Source organism: Microcaecilia unicolor, chromosome 2, assembly GCF_901765095.1.
Source record: "Microcaecilia unicolor chromosome 2, aMicUni1.1, whole genome shotgun sequence".
NCBI classification, from domain to species: Eukaryota; Metazoa; Chordata; class Amphibia; order Gymnophiona; family Siphonopidae; genus Microcaecilia; species Microcaecilia unicolor.
The window spans coordinates 178,300,671-178,324,110 of NC_044032.1; the positions used below are offsets into that span (position 1 = coordinate 178,300,671).

Below are 23,440 nucleotides of genomic sequence, written 5' to 3' on the forward strand. Positions count from 1 at the left end.
CAAGAATAAACATCTCCTTCACTTCCATTGACTTTTCCAAGTTTCTGGAAGGTTCTGGTGCCAGAAGGTCTGAGTTTCCAAGCAGGTGCAAGAAGCAAAAGTTCACCAAAATGGCAACCTAGGAGCTCTAGAATGTTAAAAAAAAAATTCAAACAAGATGCTGCCAGAATCTGTAGGCAGCCTTTTCTCATTGGCTGGACAACTAGGCACACAGGACAAAAAGCAAAAATCTAGAACAGCAGGGTATACATTCATACAACTAATCTGTTGAATTTCTGTGTGTTACATATATCTTCAGCACTGCTATAAATTTCACTAGAGAATTCTCTGATCTAGCAACTATAGGGAAAGAATTCCACAGACAGTGCTAGGTAAAAAAAAAAAAAAAAGTTGCTTTTCTGAGTAGAAACTATCTAGTATGATGAGCTGAAGGAATGTACAAACACAATTCTGAACTTCAGTGAAGAACACAAAGTGGAACATATGAAATTAATGCCAAAGACACACAGAATGGAATTCCTATGATAATTGCTTTCAAAATAAGAACCAAAATCTTGCTTGCTGGTATAGGAATGGTATCTGTTTGATGCTGCTTTCGACTCCTGACTTGTCACTTTTATCTTATCCTTGTGTCCTTCTGTCTGTCCTTCCCTTATCCTTATTGATCCTGTCTGTCTGTTTGTCCTGATTTAGATTGTAAGCGCTTTTGAGCAGGGACTGTCTTTCTTCATGTTCAATTGTAAAGCGCTGTGTACGACTGGTAGTGCTATAGAAGTGATTTATAGTAGTAGTAGTAGTAGTGTCACTGGATTGTACTTAACAGCATGCCATAGAATTCTGACTGCAGTGTTTGTACTGATTTCAATTTCTTAAACTGAGCCTGGAAAATACCTGCATAAATTACTTTACAATCATCTAATCAATGTACAGAAAGTTGTAATGATATATATACAGAAAGTTGTAATGACATATCCAAGTAGCTGCATACAGCTCTGAATTGACACACAGCCGGAAAGCAACATTTTACTAATGACAATACCTGTATTTCAAAAGATAGGTGGTAATCAATGTTGATCACTTAAAACCTAACATAAGCAAACCAGAAAGAATAGTTACAATAGATGGTGTAGAAGATCTGCAAATAAGCCAGGCAGCTCCTGTGAAACCCATCTGTAATAGTGTTAAAACAAAACTGCAATTGGGAAAGATCTGGAGCTTTTTAGTCAGTGTGATGAAAAAATAATATATTGTCTACTTCTTGAATTAGTTACTAGTGGACTCAAAAAGATGTTAAACAATAATGATAGGAGTGGAGCCTTGGGTGACTCCGTAATGATGATAATGTACTTGGGGTACTGAACTGTGTAAATAAACTGAAAAGAACCAGTAATGAACAAAAGATGTAAACCACTTCAGAACAGTCCCTGAAAAATCTATGGCTCCAAGTCTTTCCAACAGAAGATTATGATCAAGAAGATCATATGCAGTGGTTAAATCAAATGAACATTCCCTCTATCAAATGAACCTTGGAGTTTGCTAATCAGTGTGTTGAAAACGTTTGGGCAGAAGCAAGGAATACTATTCATTCTAGCATAGGGCCCTAGCCCTCACAACATGAATGTTGAGAGAGTAGTAATCATTCACAGGCAGATGATCAAAAGCCCCGCACTGTTCCAAACAGCGCTCTAAAATAGCACTGCAACAGCGTGGGGCACTATTAGACCTATGATCAGAGATAATGCATGCAAATTTAAGCAGCGCAATTATCTCTGATTATGGGGTAGAAGTGCGGGAGAATTGTGCCTGAGCATGCGCTCAGCACAATCCTCCTGCACTTGTTTGACAGGTCTGGGCTGGAGACCAATGAAAAGAGAAGGACGCCCATCTTTAAATTGGAAGATGGACGTTCTCAACTGCCTGTTGCAGGGACGGCCACATTTCAAGGGGGTGTCGGAGGTATAGCGACAGGGCAGTTGAGGACGTCCAAAATTTGGATGTTTCTGCAATGGGCAGTTAAGGACGTCCAAAATTGGATGTTTCTATGAGAAAGACGTCTTTCTCATGGAAACATCCAATTTTGGACGTCCTTAACTGCCCATTGCAGAAACATCCAAATTTTGGACGTCCTTAACTGCCCATTGCAGAAATGTCCAAATTTTGGACGTCCTCAACTGCCCTCGCTGGCAGGTTTGCTGTAGGGGGGAATGGGGGCCTGCAGCATGCAAATGCATGCTGGACAGGGCTCACCATTCCTCCCCAATGATCTGCAAACCCTAACGCCAGCTCTGAGCTGGCGTAGGGTTTGTCGCGGCCAGCAACCCAATCTTTGGCGCGCTGGACGCTGATCATTGGGGATGAATGCGTTAAGCCCTGTTTAGCATGCATTTGCATGCTACTTGCGCTAAGAGCCCTCGAGTGCGTTGTTTCACGCGCTCGAGGGCTCTGATCATGGGGCAGTAGCAAACGCCGGCGCTAATAGCCTCTAACGCCGGCGTTTGCTTTTGATCATCTGCCTGTTATTGCACTAACATCTCTTTGTTGGAGCTACTTACCTTTTTTATGCTAAAGAGCTCTGCATCTAGGCAGAACTCTGAAGACAGGAAGAATTTTGGAGTTTGCTGTTCTTATGTGTTCCTGTAATCCTTGGTTCTTGGCAGCTGATCTTACACCACACCCTGAATACAGAGATTCACCAATTCTCCAGTATGCAAATAAAAGCTAAGTGGTTCTGTTTACCTGTGCTGTTTGTCTGAGTGTTGTCTGCACATACCTTTGGGAAACTAAAAGAACTGTAAACTGTGGAGGGGCAGTTGAGACTACAAGAAGCAAAGAGCTTACAGTGGCCTGCCTCACAACCCGGATTGGGCAGGCAGGATTGGCTGTAGCTGAGAGCTTGTAGTAGAGACTGTCTAGCTAGCAGGCCATGGAGACTGTGAATTAGTTGTGCACAGAATTCACAATGTAGGCATCTGCCTGGGAGCTCATATCAACATTAAATATCTCTACACAAATGGGAAATGTCTGGAAAGCAGTATGTATTAATGCCCGAAGTATGGGAAATAAGGTTTTACATTTTGAGTCTATGATGGAAGAGGCTGATTTGGATTTAATGGCATCACAGAGACATGGTTCACAGAGAACCATGACTGGGATACAGTGTTCAGTAAAGACAGGTTAGGAAGAAAAGGAGGGGGAGTGGCATTAGATGTTAAAGATACTACTACTACTTAAAGCCACACAATTGCAGGACCTACAGGGTAAGGAAGAGGCACTGTGAATCAGTCTGGAAAGAAGGAATGACACATTAGTGAGTGAAACTCCCTCCCCTGATTCTATAGCCTAATTCTATAAAAGTAAGGTCACTTCATTGGAAGCATCATTTCTTCCTCTGTCAGCTATGACTAATACTCTTGACTGCTTCTCAATTGCACGCTTATTTATTTATTGCACTTGTATCCCACATTTTCCCACCTATTTGCAGGCTCAGTGTGGCTTACATAAACCTGTTATGGCATTTCCATTCCAGGGTAGCAATTACATTTGGTGTTACAACGATCAAGGATAACACAAATAGAGTTGATATTGCAAAGGATCAAGGATAACAAAAAGAGTTATTCAAACAATTATATAGAGAAGATTTTCAGATACAGTTGGTATTGCAGAGGATCAAGGATAACAAAAAGAGTTACTCGAGCAACTATATAAAGAGGAGTTTCATGGATAGTTGGAGTGGTGACGGGTTATAATTACTCTATGGATTCTCGGGGTAGGCTTTGTTGAAGAGGTATGTTTTCAGAGATTTGCGAAAGTTTATTATTTCGTTAATTGTTTTCAAGTTAGTTGGTAGTGCATTCCACAGCTGCGTGCTCATGTAGGAGAAGCTGGTTGCATGTGTTAGTTTGTATTTTACTCCTTTGCAGCAGGGGAAGTGTAGATTGAGAAATGTGCGGGCTGATTTTTTAGAGTTTCTGGGAGGGAGGTCTTCAAGGTCTTGCATATAGGACGGGGCATCTCCGTAGATTATTTTATGCTTCCGTGTCTTCATGGTCATCATTCAATTTACTCACCTTTGAGTCTTTCTCTAAAGTATTTTTCTCCATCTGCCCCACTACTTGTCCTCTGGACCCTATTCTTTCTTTGTGATTGAAATCACCTTCCTCAGGCCTCCTCCCATTTATCAGTCAAACACAGCAGCCCATGTCCTGTTTAAGGCTAAGGGGCGATATCGTATTGCTCCTCTGTTTCGACAGCTTCACTGATTGCCCATAAATCTAAAAATTCAGTTTAAGATCTTATCTTTGATTCATAAGGCCCTACATAATGGCATCCCTGAATATCTAGCCAGCCTTACTATCCCCGATGCTCAAAACTCCAATGCTATACTTAGTGCCAGAACAGCGCATCAGAACATCTCCCTAATACTCAATGCTAAAAACCATGTTTAAAAAGGCATACCCTACCAATCCAAATTAAATGCCTAATCTCTGCAACAACCAAACTAAAGCACGTATTGGACATAACACAACTCTTCCGTTCTCCGATTCCCTAATGTGGTTGTGCCACATGAACTTGATCTTATCACAACATCACCCTGTATTTGTTCACACCGGAGCCTGCAAAGGCCTCTCCGGTACTATGTAAGCCACATTGAGCCTACAAATAGGTGGGGAAATGTGGGATACAAATGTAGCAAAGAAATAAATAAAAATAATTAGATGTAAATATAGGCATGCTCATAGTGTTCAGCATTAGAAAGTTGTTTGGCAGTTAAGAGGGATCATGATGCCTGGCGCATGCGCTCAAGAGTTGTGCCTTAAGTACAGCTCGTAAGCGTATGCCCGGGGGGAGGGGGTCGGAGGAAAGCAGGAGGAAGAGGTGCCAGTTGCCCAGCTCTGGACTTTTAAGGCAGCGGCTTCCACACAAGCGGAGAGGTTTACGGGGACTTGATTGTTGTGTAAAGTAATCAGAATGAATTGAGACTTCTGTAGGGTGGTGAGCAAATGCAGGGATGTTGGGGAGTCTAGGCTGCAAGAGGGTACAAGTTAGCTGGATAAGAATGGTTTCACCTGGCTAGGCAGTACTTTAGAATTACTGCAAATTGGAGCATGTGAAAGATTGCTTCCTGGAAGAAGCACATCACATCTTAAAGTGAGCATGCAACTGTTGGTGCTTTTGCCATGCATTTCGATTTTTCTTCTTGTAGCTTTGCACCAAAATACAGCGTGTTTTCCCCGTCCTGGGTCATGGTGCACCCCACCTCATCCTCAGGCATGATGTCCATGTGTGAATGGTGGTTTCTCCCATTCCCCCTCTCACAGCTCGCTGCCTGTGTAGACATCCTAATGCTAGCTCTGAGCTGTCTAAGGGTTTGAAGCGCTTAGGATGTTCTTGTTCCCTGTGCTGTTCTATGAGCATTGGGGGGAATAGGAAATTACCTCATTAAACGACATTAGCATGCCTGTTGTGTTGATCTGGGGCAAACTTATTTGTACTGTGAGGGCTTCTGATCATTGTGCGCTAGTAAATGCGGTTGCTAGTCCAGCACTAATGGTCTCTAGTGCCTGCATTTGCTTCTGAGCATCGGGGCCTAAATGATCGTAGGTTGGTCTTGCCCTAACTCGCATCAAGCACATTGGGTCACTACATGAAACTGTGCATGTTATTTTTTGTCCCCTCTTGCATTGGTATTAAAACTGTCTTTATTTTCAAAGAAAGCATTGAAATCAAATCTTTTTTTCTACAGCTTTTTTTTTTTTTTTTTTACATTTGTACCCCGCGCTTTCCCACTCATGGCAGACTCAGTACGGCAGGCAATGGAGGGTTAAGTGATTTTCCCAGAGCCACAAGGAGCTGCCTGTGCCGGGAATCGAACTCAGTTCCTCAGTTCCCCAGGACCAAAGTCCACCACCCTAACCACTAGCCCACTCCTTCACTGAGTTAGTAGACAATATAGATGATGTAACTGACACACTCTTTTTCTGAAGTTGTGAGTGGCTTGGTTGCATGTTGTGACTTTCTGTCCTATTTCTTAATAGAATTCTGTTTCATTTTATTTAATGACTATTATGTATTGTGCATCGCCTCGATTTGCTATGCAACTAAGGTGATTTTAGCAAATCTAATAAATTAGTATGATGCAGGTTTCCTTCACAAATAGAAGTAGTGGACAGATTTAATTGAAAACATTCAAAATACAGCTGTGAAAGGAGAAGTACTAAGGTGATTTTAATATGTCAGTTGTTGACTGGGGTATCATTATTGCAGGGATTCTCTGCAGGGGAACTATTCCAGCAGTTGGTAATGGATCTCATACGGGATGGGACTGTACTGGACTTAGTGCTTACTAATGGGGTGAGTGTTTGATGTTATAGGGTATCATCTGGCATAATATTAAGAACATAAAAATAGCCATACTGGCTCAGACCAATGGGTCCATCTAGCTCAGTATCCTGTTTCCAGCAGTGGCCAATCCAGTCACAAGTATCTGGCAGAAACCCAATAGTAGCAACCTTCCATGTTACAAATCTCAGGGCAATTTGTGGCTTTCCCATGTCAGTCTCAATCGCAGACAATGAACTTTTCCAAACATTTTTTAAACCTAGATGTGCCAACTTGTGTTACTACATCCTCTGACAACAAGTTTCAGAGCTTCATTACTTATTGAGTTAAAAAATATTTTCTCCAATTAGTTTTAAATTTACTACTCAGTAGTTTTTTGTGTGCCCCCTAGTCCTGGTATTTTTGTTAAAAGTAAATAAGCGGTTCACATCTACCCATTCCACTCCACTCATCATTTTATAGACCTCTATCGTATCTCCGCTCAGCCTCCAACTGAAGAACTGTAGCCGCTTTAGCTTTTCCTCATAGAGAAGTCATCCCATTCCTTTTATCATTTTCATCCCCCTTTTCTGTACCTTTTCTAATTACAGTATATCTTTTTTGAGATGAGGTGACCAGAATTACACACAGTATTCGAGGTGCGGTCGCACCACGAAGTGATACAAAGGCATTATAACGTCCTAATTTTTGTTTTCCATTCCTTTCCTAATAATACCTAACATTCTATTTGCTTTCTTAGCTGCTGCCACCATACACTGAGCAGAGGGGTTTCAACATATCAACCATGACACCTAGATCCCTTTCCTGGCTCGTGACTCCTAATGTGGAACCTTGCATCACGTAGCTATAGTTCGGGTTTTTCTTTCCCACATGCATCACTTTGCACTTGCTCACATTAAACATCATCTGCCATTTGGATGCCCACTCTCCCAATCTTGTTCTGTCTTAATTTTTCACAATCCTCTTGCAATTTAACAACTCTGAACAACTTTGTGTCATGAGCAAATTTTATTTCCTCGCTAATTATTTCCGTCTCTAGATCATTTATAAATATATTAAAAAGCAGCGGTCCCAGCACAGATCCCTGCATAACCCCATCTACCCTTCTCCATTGACCATTTAATTCTACTCTGTTTTCTCCAGAAATGGACGTTGCCTCCTATCCCATTACTTTCTGATTTCATCAGGAGTCTTTCATGACGTACTTTGTCAAATGCCTTTTGAAAATCCAGATACACAATATCGACTGGCTCACCTTTATTCACATGTTTATTCACCCCTGCAAAGAAATGTAGTAAATTGGTGAGGCAAGATTTCCCTTGACTAAATCCATGTTGGCTTTGTCTCATTAATCCATGCTTACAGTGGGGGAAATAAGTATTTGATCCCTTGCTGATTTTGTAAGTTTGCCCACTGACAAAGACATGAGCAGCCCATAATTGAAGGGTAGGTTATTGGTAACAGTGAGAGATAGCACATCACAAATTAAATCCGGAAAATCACATTGTGGAAAGTATATGAATTTATTTGCATTCTGCAGAGGGAAATAAGTATTTGATCCCCCACCAACCAGTAAGAGATCTGGCCCCTACAGACCAGGTAGATGCTCCAAATCAACTCGTTACCTGCATGACAGACAGCTGTCGGCAATGGTCACCTGTATGAAAGACACCTGTCCACAGACTCAGTGAATCAGTCAGACTCTAACCTCTACAAAATGGCCAAGAGCAAGGAGCTGTCTAAGGATGTCAGGGACAAGATCATACACCTGCACAAGGCTGGAATGGGCTACAAAACCATCAGTAAGACGCTGGGCGAGAAGGAGACAACTGTTGGTGCCATAGTAAGAAAATGGAAGAAGTACAAAATGACTGTCAATCGACAAAGATCTGGGGCTCCACGCAAAATCTCACCTCGTGGGGTATCCTTGATCATGAGGAAGGTTAGAAATCAGCCTACAACTACAAGGGGGGAACTTGTCAATGATCTCAAGGCAGCTGGGACCACTGTCACCACGAAAACCATTGGTAACACATTACGACATAACGGATTGCAATCCTGCAGTGCCCGCAAGGTCCCCCTGCTCCGGAAGGCACATGTGACGGCCCGTCTGAAGTTTGCCAGTGAACACCTGGATGATGCCGAGAGTGATTGGGAGAAGGTGCTGTGGTCAGATGAGACAAAAATTGAGCTCTTTGGCATGAACTCAACTCGCCGTGTTTGGAGGAAGAGAAATGCTGCCTATGACCCAAAGAACACCGTCCCCACTGTCAAGCATGGAGGTGGAAATGTTATGTTTTGGGGGTGTTTCTCTGCTAAGGGCACAGGACTACTTCACCACATCAATGGGAGAATGGATGGGGCCATGTACCGTACAATTCTGAGTGACAACCTCCTTCCCTCCGCCAGGGCCTTAAAAATGGGTCGTGGCTGGGTCTTCCAGCACGACAATGACCCAAAACATACAGCCAAGGCAACAAAGGAGTGGCTCAGGAAGAAGCACATTAGGGTCATGGAGTGGCCTAGCCAGTCACCAGACCTTAATCCCATTGAAAACTTATGGAGGGAGCTGAAGCTGCGAGTTGCCAAGCGACAGCCCAGAACTCTTAATGATTTAGAGATGATCTGCAAAGAGGAGTGGACCAAAATTCCTCCTGACATGTGTGCAAACCTCATCATCAACTACAGAAGACGTCTGACCGCTGTGCTTGCCAACAAGGGTTTTGCCACCAAGTATTAGGTCTTGTTTGCCAGAGGGATTAAATACTTATTTCCCTCTGCAGAATGCAAATAAATTCATATACTTTCCACAATGTGATTTTCCGGATTTAATTTGTGATGTGCTATCTCTCACTGTTACCAATAACCTACCCTTCAATTATGGGCTGCTCATGTCTTTGTCAGTGGGCAAACTTACAAAATCAGCAAGGGATCAAATACTTATTTCCCCCACTGTATGTATATGCTCTGTAATTTTGTTCTTTATAATAGTCTCTACCGTTTTGCCTGGCACTAACATCAGGCTCACCAGTCTATAATTTCCCGTATCACCTCTGGAACCCTTTTTAAAAATTGTCATTACATTAGCCACCCTCCAATCTTCCGGTACCATGCTTGATTTTAAAGATAAATTACATATTACTAACAATAGCTCTGCTAAAAATGCTAGTGCACCTTAGTAAACGGTGCCCTAAGGGTGATTTTACAGAAGCTGCCATTGTAGTTCTAGGAAAAATAGGATGGGGACCCCCTTCAGTTAAAAATTATAGTCCTTTTTCTCTTTTAAATTATGACTTAAACTTGTGTCAAAGTTAATTCATCTTTTACAAACTGGTAAAAGGTAGGCTTTCTATAGATAATGCCATAATTTTTTGTGATGTATTACAAGCTGCTTAGCATCCGGAGAAATCAGCATGTGTGGTTTGCCTGGATGCTGAGAATGTGTTTGATTACATAGAGTGGCACATTTGTTTTGGTATGTTTTTTTTGCTTCATCTTGGTGAAATATTTATAGATATGGTCAGAGTTTTGTATTCAAATCCTATTGCACTTGTATGTTAATTCTCAGCTATTTCCAACATCAAGAGGCACCAGACAAGGTGGTCCCCAATCCCCATTACTTTTTATCCTGGCTTTAGAACCTCTTGATTACTATACGCTTTTCTAAAACTATCAAAGCATTGATAACAGGTGTCCCAGTGAAAAGTTGTCTGCTTACGCTAAGGATGGCCTTCTATATATTTCTTCCCCTGAATATTCAGTTCCAGAAGTATTCAAAATAATTGAAGTATTTAGAGCCCTTCCTAGATACATTATAAATTGGTCTAAAACTGAATTATTACCACTTAATATTTATTGTTTACTAAGTAATTTTTCTTCAATACCAATATGTTGGTGCAGAGAAAGTATAAAATATCTGGGTCTAATTTTTAAATCCTCTCTGCATAAAGCTATGGAAACTAATATGACCTGAATTTTAAACACCTGCTCTAGATGGTCCCCACTGTACCTCATGTGATGGGGTAGATTGGCTTCCATTAAGAAGGTTTTAGCACCATAAATAATGTGTGTTAAACATACTTTCTTTTCAATTTCACAAAAAGATTTTTCACTACTATAGAGAAAAATTTCACCCATTTTTTTATGGAATAATAAAACTCCACAGATTGCACTCCAAAAATTAAAATGTCCCAAAGAATTGAGTGGAATAAATTTTCCTGTTTTTGAACATTACAATCAAGCATTTCTTTTGCGTGCTGCATCATGGTGGTTTACAGAATCTGTATCAGATCTTGTCTGTACCTGGCTTACAACTGAACAAAATCTTGCTAAGCCCATTCCATTTAGATGTAAGTTTTATGTGGTAAAAATGTATACCTTGGATAACATTGATATTATTCATGACACATTATTAGCTGTTAAAAATTTAGACCACACTCTTTCCTGTCCTATTGCTAAAACATTAGAAACACCCCTTTGGAGTAAAACCCCTTATTTGTATATATTGCAAACCAATTTACTGGTCAGTATGAACCAGTTGTGGTGTTTATCTTCTGAAGGATATTATACATGAAAATTTGATTAGTTCCTTTGAGACTTTACAAAGCAAATATTCTTTACCCTTTTCTCAAATTTTTCAGTAGTTATAAATTTGTATCTAATATCTACTTGTACTTCTTCTCCTGAGATATTTAAAACATTATTAGAAGCATTACATTTAGATAAATCTGCTTCTAGATTTGATCAACTATTTACTAATAAAAATCCTACTGATACCAGTTTGGTACAAAGCATTTGGGCAATAAATGCTGAGAACTCCCTTTTCTAATGGTCAGTGGTCAATATGGTAAATCATAATAGAGTGAGTAGCACATAGTCTAACCACAGTTGGTCTTTTAATGCAAATATTGGCAGCAGTTTGGGAGTAGATATCACTTATTTTACTTGTTCTGTACTGTCCTATAAAATTATGACATTTCATTCTATTTGTCTACCTGACCACCTTTCTAATGAAAATAAGAAACTTTTTGATATTTTAATATCTGCAGCTCTGAAAATAATTTTCTATGAGTGGACAGATAATCTCAATGTAAACTTTGTTTTGGTGGAATTCAATAAGTTTGCTTTATAAATATGAGTCATACATTGCTGTAAAAGATGAAATATATAGGTCAAACATATGAAAGCCTGGGGAACTTTTCAAGATATGTTGTCAAACTTCGTTTTTTTTTCCCCTTCGCCTATCCTATTTATACTATATGTGCAATATTATTACATCAATGTATGTTGGCAAGGTTTTTGGATGAGGATGGGATTGGACCAATGGAGGGGCCTGAAGTAGTAGAGGTTTGGAGTGGTTTTCAATGATGAGCATCCACGATATTGAACTGCTGGTAAAACAGTTGCACCTACCACTGCCCCTTGAGATGGCAGTAAGTGTAGCTGCACGTTTAGCAGTTGTGGCATCACTCGCTAATGATCAGCATGCTAGCTCTTCTTCATCTCATTCACGCCTATGCACAACCAATTCCTATATTAAGCAGCTAGTGGTTTTTTTTGTTTGTTTTAACTGTGTAATGCTCCGTAGTTGTTAGATCCACCCTAGTGTTTAAAGTGCTGTGAAACCAATACTAACTGCTTAACACTACCATAGAAGGAAAAAAAAACTAATTAACTTGCCAAGAAATCAGAAAGTAAATAACTGGGTTTTTTTCTTTTTTTTTTTTTATAGATATATGTAATGCATACTTTAGCAGCATCCCTGTCTGCTTGCATTTATCAGTGTCTTTGTGGTGGCCATAGCTGCAGGTAAGTGTAATTGACAAATGTTCTTTCCAGTTCTAAAATGTTTTATTGACTGTAGATCCTGTTTGTGTACTGTTGAAGATTCAGTTTAATCCTTTACCTTTAGGTTTCTGCTTTTCTAAGTTAATAATAAATTGGGAAGTGTTAAATATTCTTAAATTTTTATCTTAAAATAACAATTAATATAAAATTTAATATAAAATAGTATCCTGCTTTGTAATAATAATTTGACTGTATGGATTTAATTGAACTTTTTTTCATTTTTGATTTATATATCATTGTGAGATTTCCATTAATCTCTGAAATGTCTTTCTCTGTCTGTAGTTCACCACAAACAAACCAGTTCACTGGCATGGTATATCAGAGTGTGCTCCTTGCCCATCGACAGCCTCTGAGAACAATAAGCTTAGATGAAACAGTCACTCCTAATACGTTACCTTCTCAGTGGCCAGGTACATCTCATTTTTGAAATATTTTTATTTAAATTATTTTAATTTCATTTCCTTACCAGGTGGTTTACATTAAGTAGACAAAACACAATAGAAAAGTATGAGTGTGGCATCATGCATGGAAAGGACTTTATTTCAAGGCTATGATTGTTTTGTGATTAGGAAATTGTTTATTGTGTGCAAATATGCATTAGAATTTCCTTTTCATAAGTCCTTTCCTTGCTGTGGTTGCCAGTTTGTTCAAAATGAACGAATGTCACCTTTACTTTTGTTTTGTTTTGTTCTTTTCATTATAATTAAACCTGTAATGACAGTTCGGCTTGTTCTCCTAGGGGCCCTTTTACTAAGCCGCGTGTCTACACATGCCCAGCACACACTAATTTGGAGTTACCGCCCGGCTGCCATGTGACGTTTGCGGTAATTTCATTTTTGGCGCGCATCCGATACATGCATCCGAAAAAATAATTTTTATTTTCTGGCGCACTTAGGCACTTGATGCGCGTAGGTCATTACTTACTGGTAAACGTGTGAGACCTTACCACTAAGTCAATAGCTGGCGGTAAGACCTCCGACCCAAAATGAACGTGCACCAATTTTTATTTTGCCACACATCCATTTTCCGCAAAAATTTAAAAAAGGCATTTTTTGCAGGCGCACTGAAAAATGGATCTGCATGCGCCCAAAACATGGCCTACACTACCTCAGACCATTTTTCAATGCACCTTAGTACAAGGACTCCCTAGTGCCTTTTGAAATGGGAAAGAAAGGATGGAAAATGTTCGGAGAAATTAGATAACGGCAAACCTGGCTGCACAGTGGCAGAACTTCACAAGAGATCTAGGTTCATGACACCATCACTTCCTGGGTGAGGGTGTCCCATTCATTACAAAGCAAAGTAACTTAAGGGCAGTTCTTTAAACTAGGCACTTTATGTACGCGTTACATATGTAAAAGTTCAGAATAATGACATCTATGTGCATATATACAGTACAAGTCCAAAAATCTGGACCGCTCATGGATCGGATCAGTCCAGATTTTCTGAATTCTCAGGCAATACTTTTAAAATTCAAATTTAAGGAAGAATAATGAAAAGATGAACAGGCAAATTTTGTTGATTTATTTATTAACAAATACAAAATTCTTCATCCATTGACACTCTCTCTCTCTCTCTCTGCATGTCTCTCTGCCCCATCCAGCCTCTCTCTCCCCCCATTCAGCATTTTCTCATTCCCCCCATTCAGCTTTTTCTCTCTCCCCCCATTCAGCAGTTCTCTTTCTCCCCTCCCATCCAGCAGTTCTCTCTCCCCAATCCAGCAGTTCTTTCTCTCTCTCTCCCCAATCCAGCAGTTCTTTCTCTCTCTCTCTCCCTCCCAGCCAGCAGCTTTCTCTCTCTCCCTCCCAGCCAGCAGCCTTCTCTCTCTCTCTCTCTCTCTCTCTCTCTCTTTCTCTCCCTCCCATCTAGCAGCTCTCTCTCTCTCCCTCCCCCTTATCCAGCAGTTCTCTCCCCAATCCAGCAGTTCTCTTTCTCTCTGCCCCCCCCAATCCAGCAGTTCTCTCTCTGTGTCTGAAGTTTAAGCGCTGCGTATGCCTTGTAGCGCTATAGAAATGCTAAATAGTAGTAGTAGTAAAATGCCAGAGCCAAAAGGAGGGGGCCTTGTGGCTTGAGCCCAATGGAGTGGGTCCAGGTCCCCAAGCCCCCCCTTGTGGCTACCCCTTCCCCTTGCATGGTCTGGTGTCTGTCCCTTCCCTCCCGGCCCTGCCCACAGCTCTCTCTCACTCTCCATCCCTGGTGTACCTTTTAAGATGCAAGCAAGTCTTCCATGCTGCAGTGCCAGCTGCATACTTTCTCACAGGCTGTCTCCAGCCTGCACCAGGCCTTTCCCCTCTGATCCATCCCGTTCCTGCTGATGCAATTTCCTGTTTTCAGAAGGGCAGGATGGGTCAGAGGGAAAGGCCTGGTTCAGGCTGGAGGCAACCTGAGGTCTTTATAAATACACGGAATATATTTGGCCTGGGCTTCCAGGATGGTACTTTTGAACAGCATCCACGCCTGGTGTAAATTTTTGACCCTCGCAGCTGCTCCTTTATGTTTTGGGTATTTTTCACCATTCTTCTCATTTTATCATGGTCTCCCTTTTGAAAGTTAAATGCTAACGTATTGGATTTCCTCTGTATGCTTACTCCAAAGCTAATATCAAATCTGATCATATTATGATCACTGTTATCAGGCGGCCCCGTCACCCTTACCTCCCGCACCAGATCATGCAATCCACTAAGGACTAGGTCTAGAATTTTTCTTTCTCTCATTGGCTCCGGTACCAGCAAGCTCCTTCGAGCAGGGACTGTCCTTCTTTGTTAAACTGTACAGCGCTGTGTAACCCTTGTAGCGCTCTAGAAATGTTAAGTAGTAGTAGTAGTACCAGCTGCTTCATAAAACAGTCCTTGATTTTGTCAAGGAATTTTACCTCCCTAGCATGCCCTGATGTTACATTTACCCAGTCAATATCGGGGTAATTGAAATCACCCATTATGTTGCCCAGTTTATTAGCATCCCTAATTTCCTTTAACATTTCTACATCCGTCTGTTCATCCTGGCCAGGCGGATGGTAGTACAGTCCTATCACTATCCTTTTCCCCTTTACACATGGATTTTCAATCCATAGGGATTCCAAGATGTGTTTTGTTTCCTGCAGAATTTTCAATCTATTTGATTCAAGGCCCTCCTTAACAAACAGTGCTACCCCTGCACCAATTTGATCCACCCTATCACTACGATATAATTTGTACCCGGTATGATAGTGCCCACTGGTTATCCTCCTTCCACCAGGTCTCAGAGATGCCTATCCTATATAATAAAACGCACCTCCAACATTCTGAAGCCGAGAAAGTGAAGCCTTCAAGCCTTGAAGCATTCCTGCAACATTCCGGAACTACGTGTCGTCAATTGAGGAGATGGAGCCTTACAGAGCGCACGAATGCTTCAAGGCTTGAAGGCTTCACTTTCTCTCACACACACACACACACACACACACTCGCTCTCTGTCTCTCACATACACTCTCTCTCACACACTCTCTCTCTCTCTCTCTCTCTGACACAAACACACACACACACTCTGTCTCTCTCTCTCTCTCTCTCTCACTCATTATCTCTCACATACATATTCCATCTCTCACCCACATACTCTCTCTCAAACATATACACTCAAAGGCAAGGGGGGCATGGAACACGCTGGGGAGGAGAGGGAGGGGGGCCAAGAACTTAGAGGGGAGGGAGGGGGCCGGCACCTCGGACAGAAGGGGGGCCTGGAACCCGGAGGAGAGGGAGGGAGGGAAGGATGGGGTCATGGAACTCGGAGCACCACACACACACACTCACACTCTGTCTCTCATATACACTCTCTCTCACACACACTATCTCTGTCACACACACTATCTCTCTATCTCTCTCACACACTCACTCTCACAGTCTGTCTCTCTCTCTCTCTCTGACACAAACACACACACACTCTGTCTGTCTTAAACTCATTCTCTCTCTCTCTCACTCACACACACACACACACACTCCATCTCTCACACACACCTTCTCTCTCTCTCTCTCTCTCTCTCTCTCTCTCTCAAACATACACACTCTGAGGAAAATCTTGCTAGCGCCCATTTCATTTGTGTTGGAAACGGGCCTGTTTTACTAGTTATATCTAATTCTTCATTTAGTGCAATATATTCTAACTCTCCCATCTTATTTCTTAGACTTCTGGCATTCACATATAGACATTTCAAACTATGTTTGTTGTTCCTATTTACATCATGCTCAGTACTTGACAGTATTAATTTGCAATTTTTTTTCAGATTTTTATTTAAGGACACCTGATCTACTGTGGTCTCTTTTGCAACCTCACTGTCGGGATACCATATCTTCCCTGTTTTGGTGACATCTTTGAAAGATACCTTATTCCGAACCATGCTCTTTTGAGTGACTGTCTGCCTTCCCCCAGTTTCTAGTTTAAATGCTGCTCTATCTCCTTTTTAAATACCTTAGCCAGCAGCCTGGTCCCACCCTGGTTAAGGTGGAGCCCATCCTTTCAGAATAGGCTATCCCCTTCCCCATAAAACTAGCTCCTGCATTGCCTTCTAGAGGCTATCTGTTAATGCCGTGGTACAAAGTTCAAGTTTTAAAACTAGGGGGGAAAAAGTATGAAGATTAGTTGATAAAGTTTGCTGTTTTATATTTTTATTCTGCCTATCACTAACCTACAATTCCTCCAGTAAACCCCAATCTTTAAGTTCCCAAAGCACAAATCAAAATAGTGTTCACTTACCAGAGAAATGTCTTCTTCTCTCAGAACTTCTCAGAAAGAAAGTTCAGTGGGACTTTTTCTCTTTATATAGTTTTGAATGTAAGGGGACTTTTTCAAAACAGGCTCTTTCAAGCTAACTGAGGAATCGGGTTGTCCTTAGTAACCTATGCAGATATTCTACTTCCTCAGATCTTAGTTAACACCTAATTGAGGTCAGTGGCTGTGCTACCTCACCAGCAACCAAAGAACAGAAACTGAAATGCTACCTGTGCCACGCGCAGGGCCCAAGAGACAGGCAGAGCTCCAGAGTCTCAATGCGTGGATGAGACGATGGTGCAGGGAGGAGGGCTTTAGATTTGTTAGGAACTGGGCAACATTCTGGGGAAGGGGGAGCCTATTCCGAAAGGATGGGCTCCATCTTAACCAGAGTGGGACCAGGCTGCTGGCATCGGCGTTTAAGAAGGAGATAGAGCAGCTTTTAAACTAGAAATGGGGGGAAGGCCGACAGTCGCTCAAAAGAGCATGGTTCGGGATAAGGTATCTTTCAAAGATATCACCAAAACAGGGAAGATAGAGTATCCTGATAGTGAGGTTGCAAAAGAGATTGTAGTAGATCGGGTATCTTTAAATAACAATAAAAATCAGACAAAAGATTGCCAATTAATACTGTCAAGTACTAAGCATGATGTACTTAGGAACAACAAACATAGTTTGAAATGTCTATATGCGAATGCCAGGAGCCTAAGAAATAAGATGGGGGAGTTGGAATATATTGCACTAAATGAAAAATTAGATATAATAGGCATCTCTGAGACCTGGTGGAAAGAGGATAACCAGTGGGACACTGTCATACCGGGGTACAAATTATATCGTAGTGATAGGGTGAATCGGATTGGTGGAGGGGTAGCATTGTATATTAACGAGAGCCTTGAATCAAATAGATTGAAAATTCTGCAGGAAACAAAACACTCCTTGGAATCACTGTGGATTGAAATTCCATGTGCAAAGGGGAAAAGGATAGTGATAGGAGTGTACTACCGTCCGCCTGGCCAGGACGAACAGACGGATGCGGAAATGTTAAAGGAAATCAGGGACGCAAACAAACTGGGCAACACAATAATAATGGGGGATTTCAATTACCCGCATATAGACTGGGTTAATGTAACATCTGTACACGCAAGGGACATAAGATTTCTTGATGAAATCAAGGACAGCTTCATGGAACAGCTAGTTCAGGAGCCGACAAGAGAAGGAAAAATACTAGACTTAGTCCTTAGTGGTGCTCATGATCTAGTGCAGGGGGTAACGATACGAGGGCCGCTTGATAACAGTGATCATAATATGATCGGTTTTGATATTGGCATTGAAGGAAGTGAAACTAGGAAATCAAGTACGCTAGCGTTTAACTATAGAAAAGGTGATTACGACAAAATGAGAAAAATGGTGAAAAAAAGACTGAAAGGAGCAGCTCGCAGAGTAAAAAACTTGCATCAGGCGTGGATGCTGTTTAAAAACACCATCCTGGAGGTTCAGGACAAATATATTCCACGTATTAGAAAAAAGGGAAAAAAGACTAAACGTCAGCCGGCGTGGCTAAACAGTAAGATAAAGGAAATCATTAGAGCCAAAAAACAATCCTTCAGAAAGTGGAGAAGAGAACCAACTGAAAGTAATAGGATAGATCATAAGGAATGCCAAGCCAAATGCAAAGCGGAGATAAGGAGGGCAAAAAAGGACTTTGAGAAGAAATTAGCGTTGGAAGCAAAAATACATAGTAAAAATTTTTTTAGATACATTAAAAGCAGGAAACCGGCCAAAGAGTCGGTTGGGCCGCTGGACGAAAATGGTGTTAAAGGGGCGATCAAGGAGGACAAAGCCGTAGCGGAGAAATTAAATGAATTCTTTGCTTCGGTCTTCACCGAGGAGGATTTGGGGGGGACACCGGTGCCGGAAAGAATATTTGAAGCGGGGGAGTCGGAGAAACTAAACAAATTCTCTGTAACCTTGGAGGATGTAATGGGTCAGTTCAGCAAGCTGAAGAGTAGTAAATCACCGGGACCTGATGGTATTCATCCCAGAGTATTAATAGAACTAAAAAATGAACTTGCGGAGCTACTGTTAGAAATATGCAATCTGTCCCTAAAATCGAGTGTAGTACCGGAAGACTGGAGGGTAGCCAATGTTACTCCGATTTTTAAGAAGGGTTCCAGAGGAGATCCGGGAAATTATAGACCGGTGAGTCTGACGTCGGTGCCGGGCAAGATGGTGGAGGCTATTATTAAGAATAAAATTGCAGAGCATATACAAAAACATGGACTGATGAGACAAAGTCAGCACGGATTTAGTGAAGGGAAGTCTTGCCTCACCAATCTAATGCATTTTTTTGAGGGGGTAAGCAAACATGTGGACAATGGGGAGCCGGTTGATATTGTATATCTGGATTTTCAGAAGGCGTTTGACAAAGTGCCGCACGAAAGACTCCTGAAGAAATTGCAGAGTCATGGAATCGGAGGTAGGGTATTATTATGGATTAAGAACTGGTTGAAAGATAGGAAGCAGAGAGTAGGATTGCGTGGCCAGTATTCTCAGTGGAGGAGGGTAGTTAGTGGGGTCCCGCAGGGGTCTGTGCTGGGTCCGTTGCTTTTTAATGTATTTATAAATGACCTAGAGATGGGAATAACTAGTGAGGTAATTAAATTCGCCGATGACACAAAATTATTCAGGGTCGTCAAGTCGCAGGAGGAATGTGAACGATTACAGGAGGACCTTGCGAGACTGGGAGAATGGGCGTGCAAGTGGCAGATGAAGTTCAATGTTGACAAGTGCAAAGTGATGCATGTGGGTAAGAGGAACCCGAATTATAGCTACGTCTTGCAAGGTTCCGCGTTAGGAGTTACGGATCAAGAAAGGGATCTGGGTGTCGTCGTCGATGATACGCTGAAACCTTCTGCTCAGTGTGCTGCTGCGGCTAGGAAAGCGAATAGAATGTTGGGTGTTATTAGGAAGGGTATGGAGTCCAGGTGTGCGGATGTTATAATGCCGTTGTATCGCTCCATGGTGCGACCGCACCTGGAGTATTGTGTTCAGTACTGGTCTCCGTATCTCAAAAAAGATATAGTAGAATTGGAAAAGGTACAGCGAAGGGCGACGAAAATGATAGTGGGGATGGGACGACTTTCCTATGAAGAGAGGCTGAGAAGGCTAGGGCTTTTCAGCTTGGAGAAGAGACGGCTGAGGGGAGATATGATAGATGTGTATAAAATAATGAGTGGAATGGATCGGGTGGATGTGAAGCGACTGTTCACGCTATCCAAAAATACTAGGACTAGAGGGCATGAGTTGAAGCTACAGTGTGGTAAATTTAAAACGAATCGGAGAAAATTTTTCTTCACCCAACGTGTAATTAGACTCTGGAATTCGTTGCCGGAGAACGTGGTACGGGCGGTTAGCTTGACGGAGTTTAAAAAGGGGTTAGATAGATTCCTAAAGGACAAGTCCATAGACCGCTATTAAATGGACTTGGAAAAATTCCGCATTTTTAGGTATAACTTGTCTGGAATGTTTTTACGTTTGGGGAGCGTGCCAGGTGCCCTTGACCTGGATTGGCCACTGTCGGTGACAGGATGCTGGGCTAGATGGACCTTTGGTCTTTCCCAGTATGGCACTACTTATGTACTTATGTACTAACTGTCTTTTTAGAAGAAAATTTGAGCCTTCTGTCTATCTTTTAAAGTTTTTTGGCTGTTATGTTTCTACCTCTAGAAAAGGTTTCACTTTAAAACTGTGGGAAAAATGCCTACTTCTAGAGAAAATTTCAGTTTAAATCTATGGGGAAAGGGTTGTACACTCGTGCTCATTTTCAAAAGAGAAGGACGCCCATCTTTCGACACAAATCAGAAGATGGGCATCCTCCTCACAGGGTCGCCCAAATCGGTATAATCAAAAGCCGATTTTGGGCGTCCCCAACCGCTTTGCGTCGCGGGGACAACCAAAGTTCCCAGGAGCGTGTTGGAGGTGTAGCAAAGGCAGGACTTGGGCATGCCTAACACATGGGCGTCCTCGACCCATAATGGAAAAAAAAAGGGCGTCTCTGAAGAGCACTTGGACGACTTTACCTGGTCCTGTTTTTCTTACGACCAAGGCACAAAAAGGTGCCCAAACTGACCAGATGACCACCGGAGAGAATCGGGGATGACCTCCTCTTACTCCCCCAGTTGTCACTAACCCCCTCCCACCCTCAAAAAACATCTTTCAAAATATTTTGTGCCAGCCTTTATGCCAGCCTCAAATGTCATACTCAGGTCCATGACAGCAGTATGCAGGTCCCTGGAGCAGTTTTAGTGGGTGTAGTGCACTTCAGGCAGGCAGACCCAGGCTCATCCCCCCCCCCCTACCTGTTACACTTGTGGTGGTAAATGTGAGCCCTCCAAAACCCACCACAAACCCACTGTACCCACATGTAGGTGCCCCCCTTCACCCATAAGGGCTATGGTAATGGTGTACAGTTGTGGGGAGTGGGTTTGGGGGGGCTCAGCACACAAGGTAAGGTAGCTGTGTACCTGGGAGCAATTTCTGAAGTTCACTGCAGTGCCCCCTAGGGTGCCCGGTTGGTGTCCTGATATATCAGGGGGACCAGTGCACTATGAATGCTGGCTCCTCCCACGACCAAAGGGCTAGCATTTGGTTGTTTCTGAGATGGGCATCCTTGGTTTCCATTATTGCCGAAAATCAGAAACGACCAAATCTAGGAACGACCATCTCTAAGGACGACCTAAATGTCAAGATTTGGGCGTCCCTGACCGTATTATTGAAATGAAAGATGGATGTCCATCTTGTTCAATAATACGGGTTTCCCCGCCTCTCCACAGGGACATTTTGCGAGGACGTCCTCAGCAATACTTGGGCGTCCCTTTTGATTATGCCCCTCCACGAAAACTAGTTAATAATGCTTGCTCTTTTCCCTCTCTCTCTCTCTCTCTCTCTCTCTCTCTCTTCCCCCGCCCCCCCCCCCCCCTTTAATACTAAACTAGCTCCTGCATTGCCTTCTAGAGGCTATCTGTTAATACCGTGGTACAAAGTTCAAGTTTTAAAACTAGGGGGAAAAGAGTATTAATTGATAAAGTTTGCTGTTTTATATTTTTATTCTGCCTTTCACTAACCTTCAATTCCTCCTTTAAACCCCAATCTTTAAGTTCCCAAAGCACAAAGGAAAATAGTGTTCACTTACCAGAGAAATGTCCACTTCTCTCAGAACTCCGAAAGAGAGTTCAGTGGGACCTTTCCTCTCTATATAGTTTTGAATTTAAGGGGTCTTTTTCAAAACAGGCTCTTTCAAGCTGAGGAATCAGGTTGCCCTTAGTAACCTATGCAGATATTCTACTTCCTTACATCAGAGAATTGTCCTCTTCTCTCAGAACTTCTCAGAAAGAAAGTTCAGTGGGACCTTTTCTCTTTATATAGTTTTGAATTTAAGGGGACTTTTTCAAAACGGGCTCTTTCAAGCTAACTGAGGAATTAAGTTGTCCTTAGTAATCTATTCAAATATTCTTACTTCCTCACACCTTAATTAACACCAGAGAAATGTGCTCTTCTCTCGGAACTTCTCAGAAAGTGATTTCATTTTTGTAGCATAAATTACAGATGATGTAATGTATCCAATTCAAATAAGGAATAACAAATACAAAGATGGGAGGGGGGGTTAGACAGAAAACACATGAAAAAAAATCATATGGCCATAAATATATCACTCTGGTGCCTAAGAAGGGAAAAAGTAAACATTCGTACAGACAGCTTTTCTCTTAGCTATTGCCTGTAGTGCCTGGACAATCCTGAGGTTAAAGGTGAAGGCTGAGAGAACAAGTCAGTCTCAGCATTTTCTATCTTCAAATGTAGAATATTTTCCTCAAGTATTCTAGACTAACATTAACCATTTATTCACCAGATTCCATAGGTGACTGTATCATATCACCCCTCTCGGCTTCCTTCCAGGGTATGCGTCTTCAGGTCATCAAATTTCTCCTCATACGTCTTATGGCACAAACCCCATACCATTTTCATCTTTTTTTTTTTCTCTGACTGCTTCAAGTCTTTATGTCCTCCAAAACTGAACACAATACTCCAAGTGGACCTCACCAACGACTTGTTCCTGGGCATCAACCCCTCCTTTCTTTTGCTGGTTATACCCCTCTCCTATGCAGCCTAGCATTCTGGCCGTGGCCATTGCCTTGCCACATTGTTTTGTCACCTTCACCTGAGCTGTTCTTATCATGTCTCTCACTTCCTATCTCATACATCTCCTTTGGATAGCTGTACCCCAGGTGCATCACTCTGTACTTCTTCGCATTAAATTTTAACTGCTAGACCTTTGACTATTCTTCTGATTTTTTGGAGATCTCTTCTCACTATTTCTACTCCTTGTGGGGTATCCCCATCTTTCAGTAAAGATGTCATTTTCTGGGTGACATTCTGTGTTTGTACCAAATGTGATACTTTACCTTCTAGCCAAAGTATTTTCTCTTAATTTTGTCAGCTCACAAATCCCTTTGCCTCGTT

At 41.9% G+C, this 23,440-nt stretch overlaps 1 protein-coding gene across 3 annotated transcripts in view; it reads left to right on the forward strand.

Moving 5' to 3' along the window:
• DMXL1 (Dmx like 1) overlaps nt 1-23,440 on the forward strand; it is a 522,326-nt gene that overhangs the window by 371,938 nt on the left and 126,948 nt on the right. For all 3 annotated transcript variants that reach the window (XM_030193519.1, XM_030193517.1, XM_030193518.1), the window contains exons 26-27: nt 12,071-12,147; nt 12,469-12,596. In XM_030193519.1, coding sequence (XP_030049379.1) covers nt 12,071-12,147; nt 12,469-12,596 — 205 coding nt within the window. The remainder of the gene's footprint in view (nt 1-12,070; nt 12,148-12,468; nt 12,597-23,440) is intronic.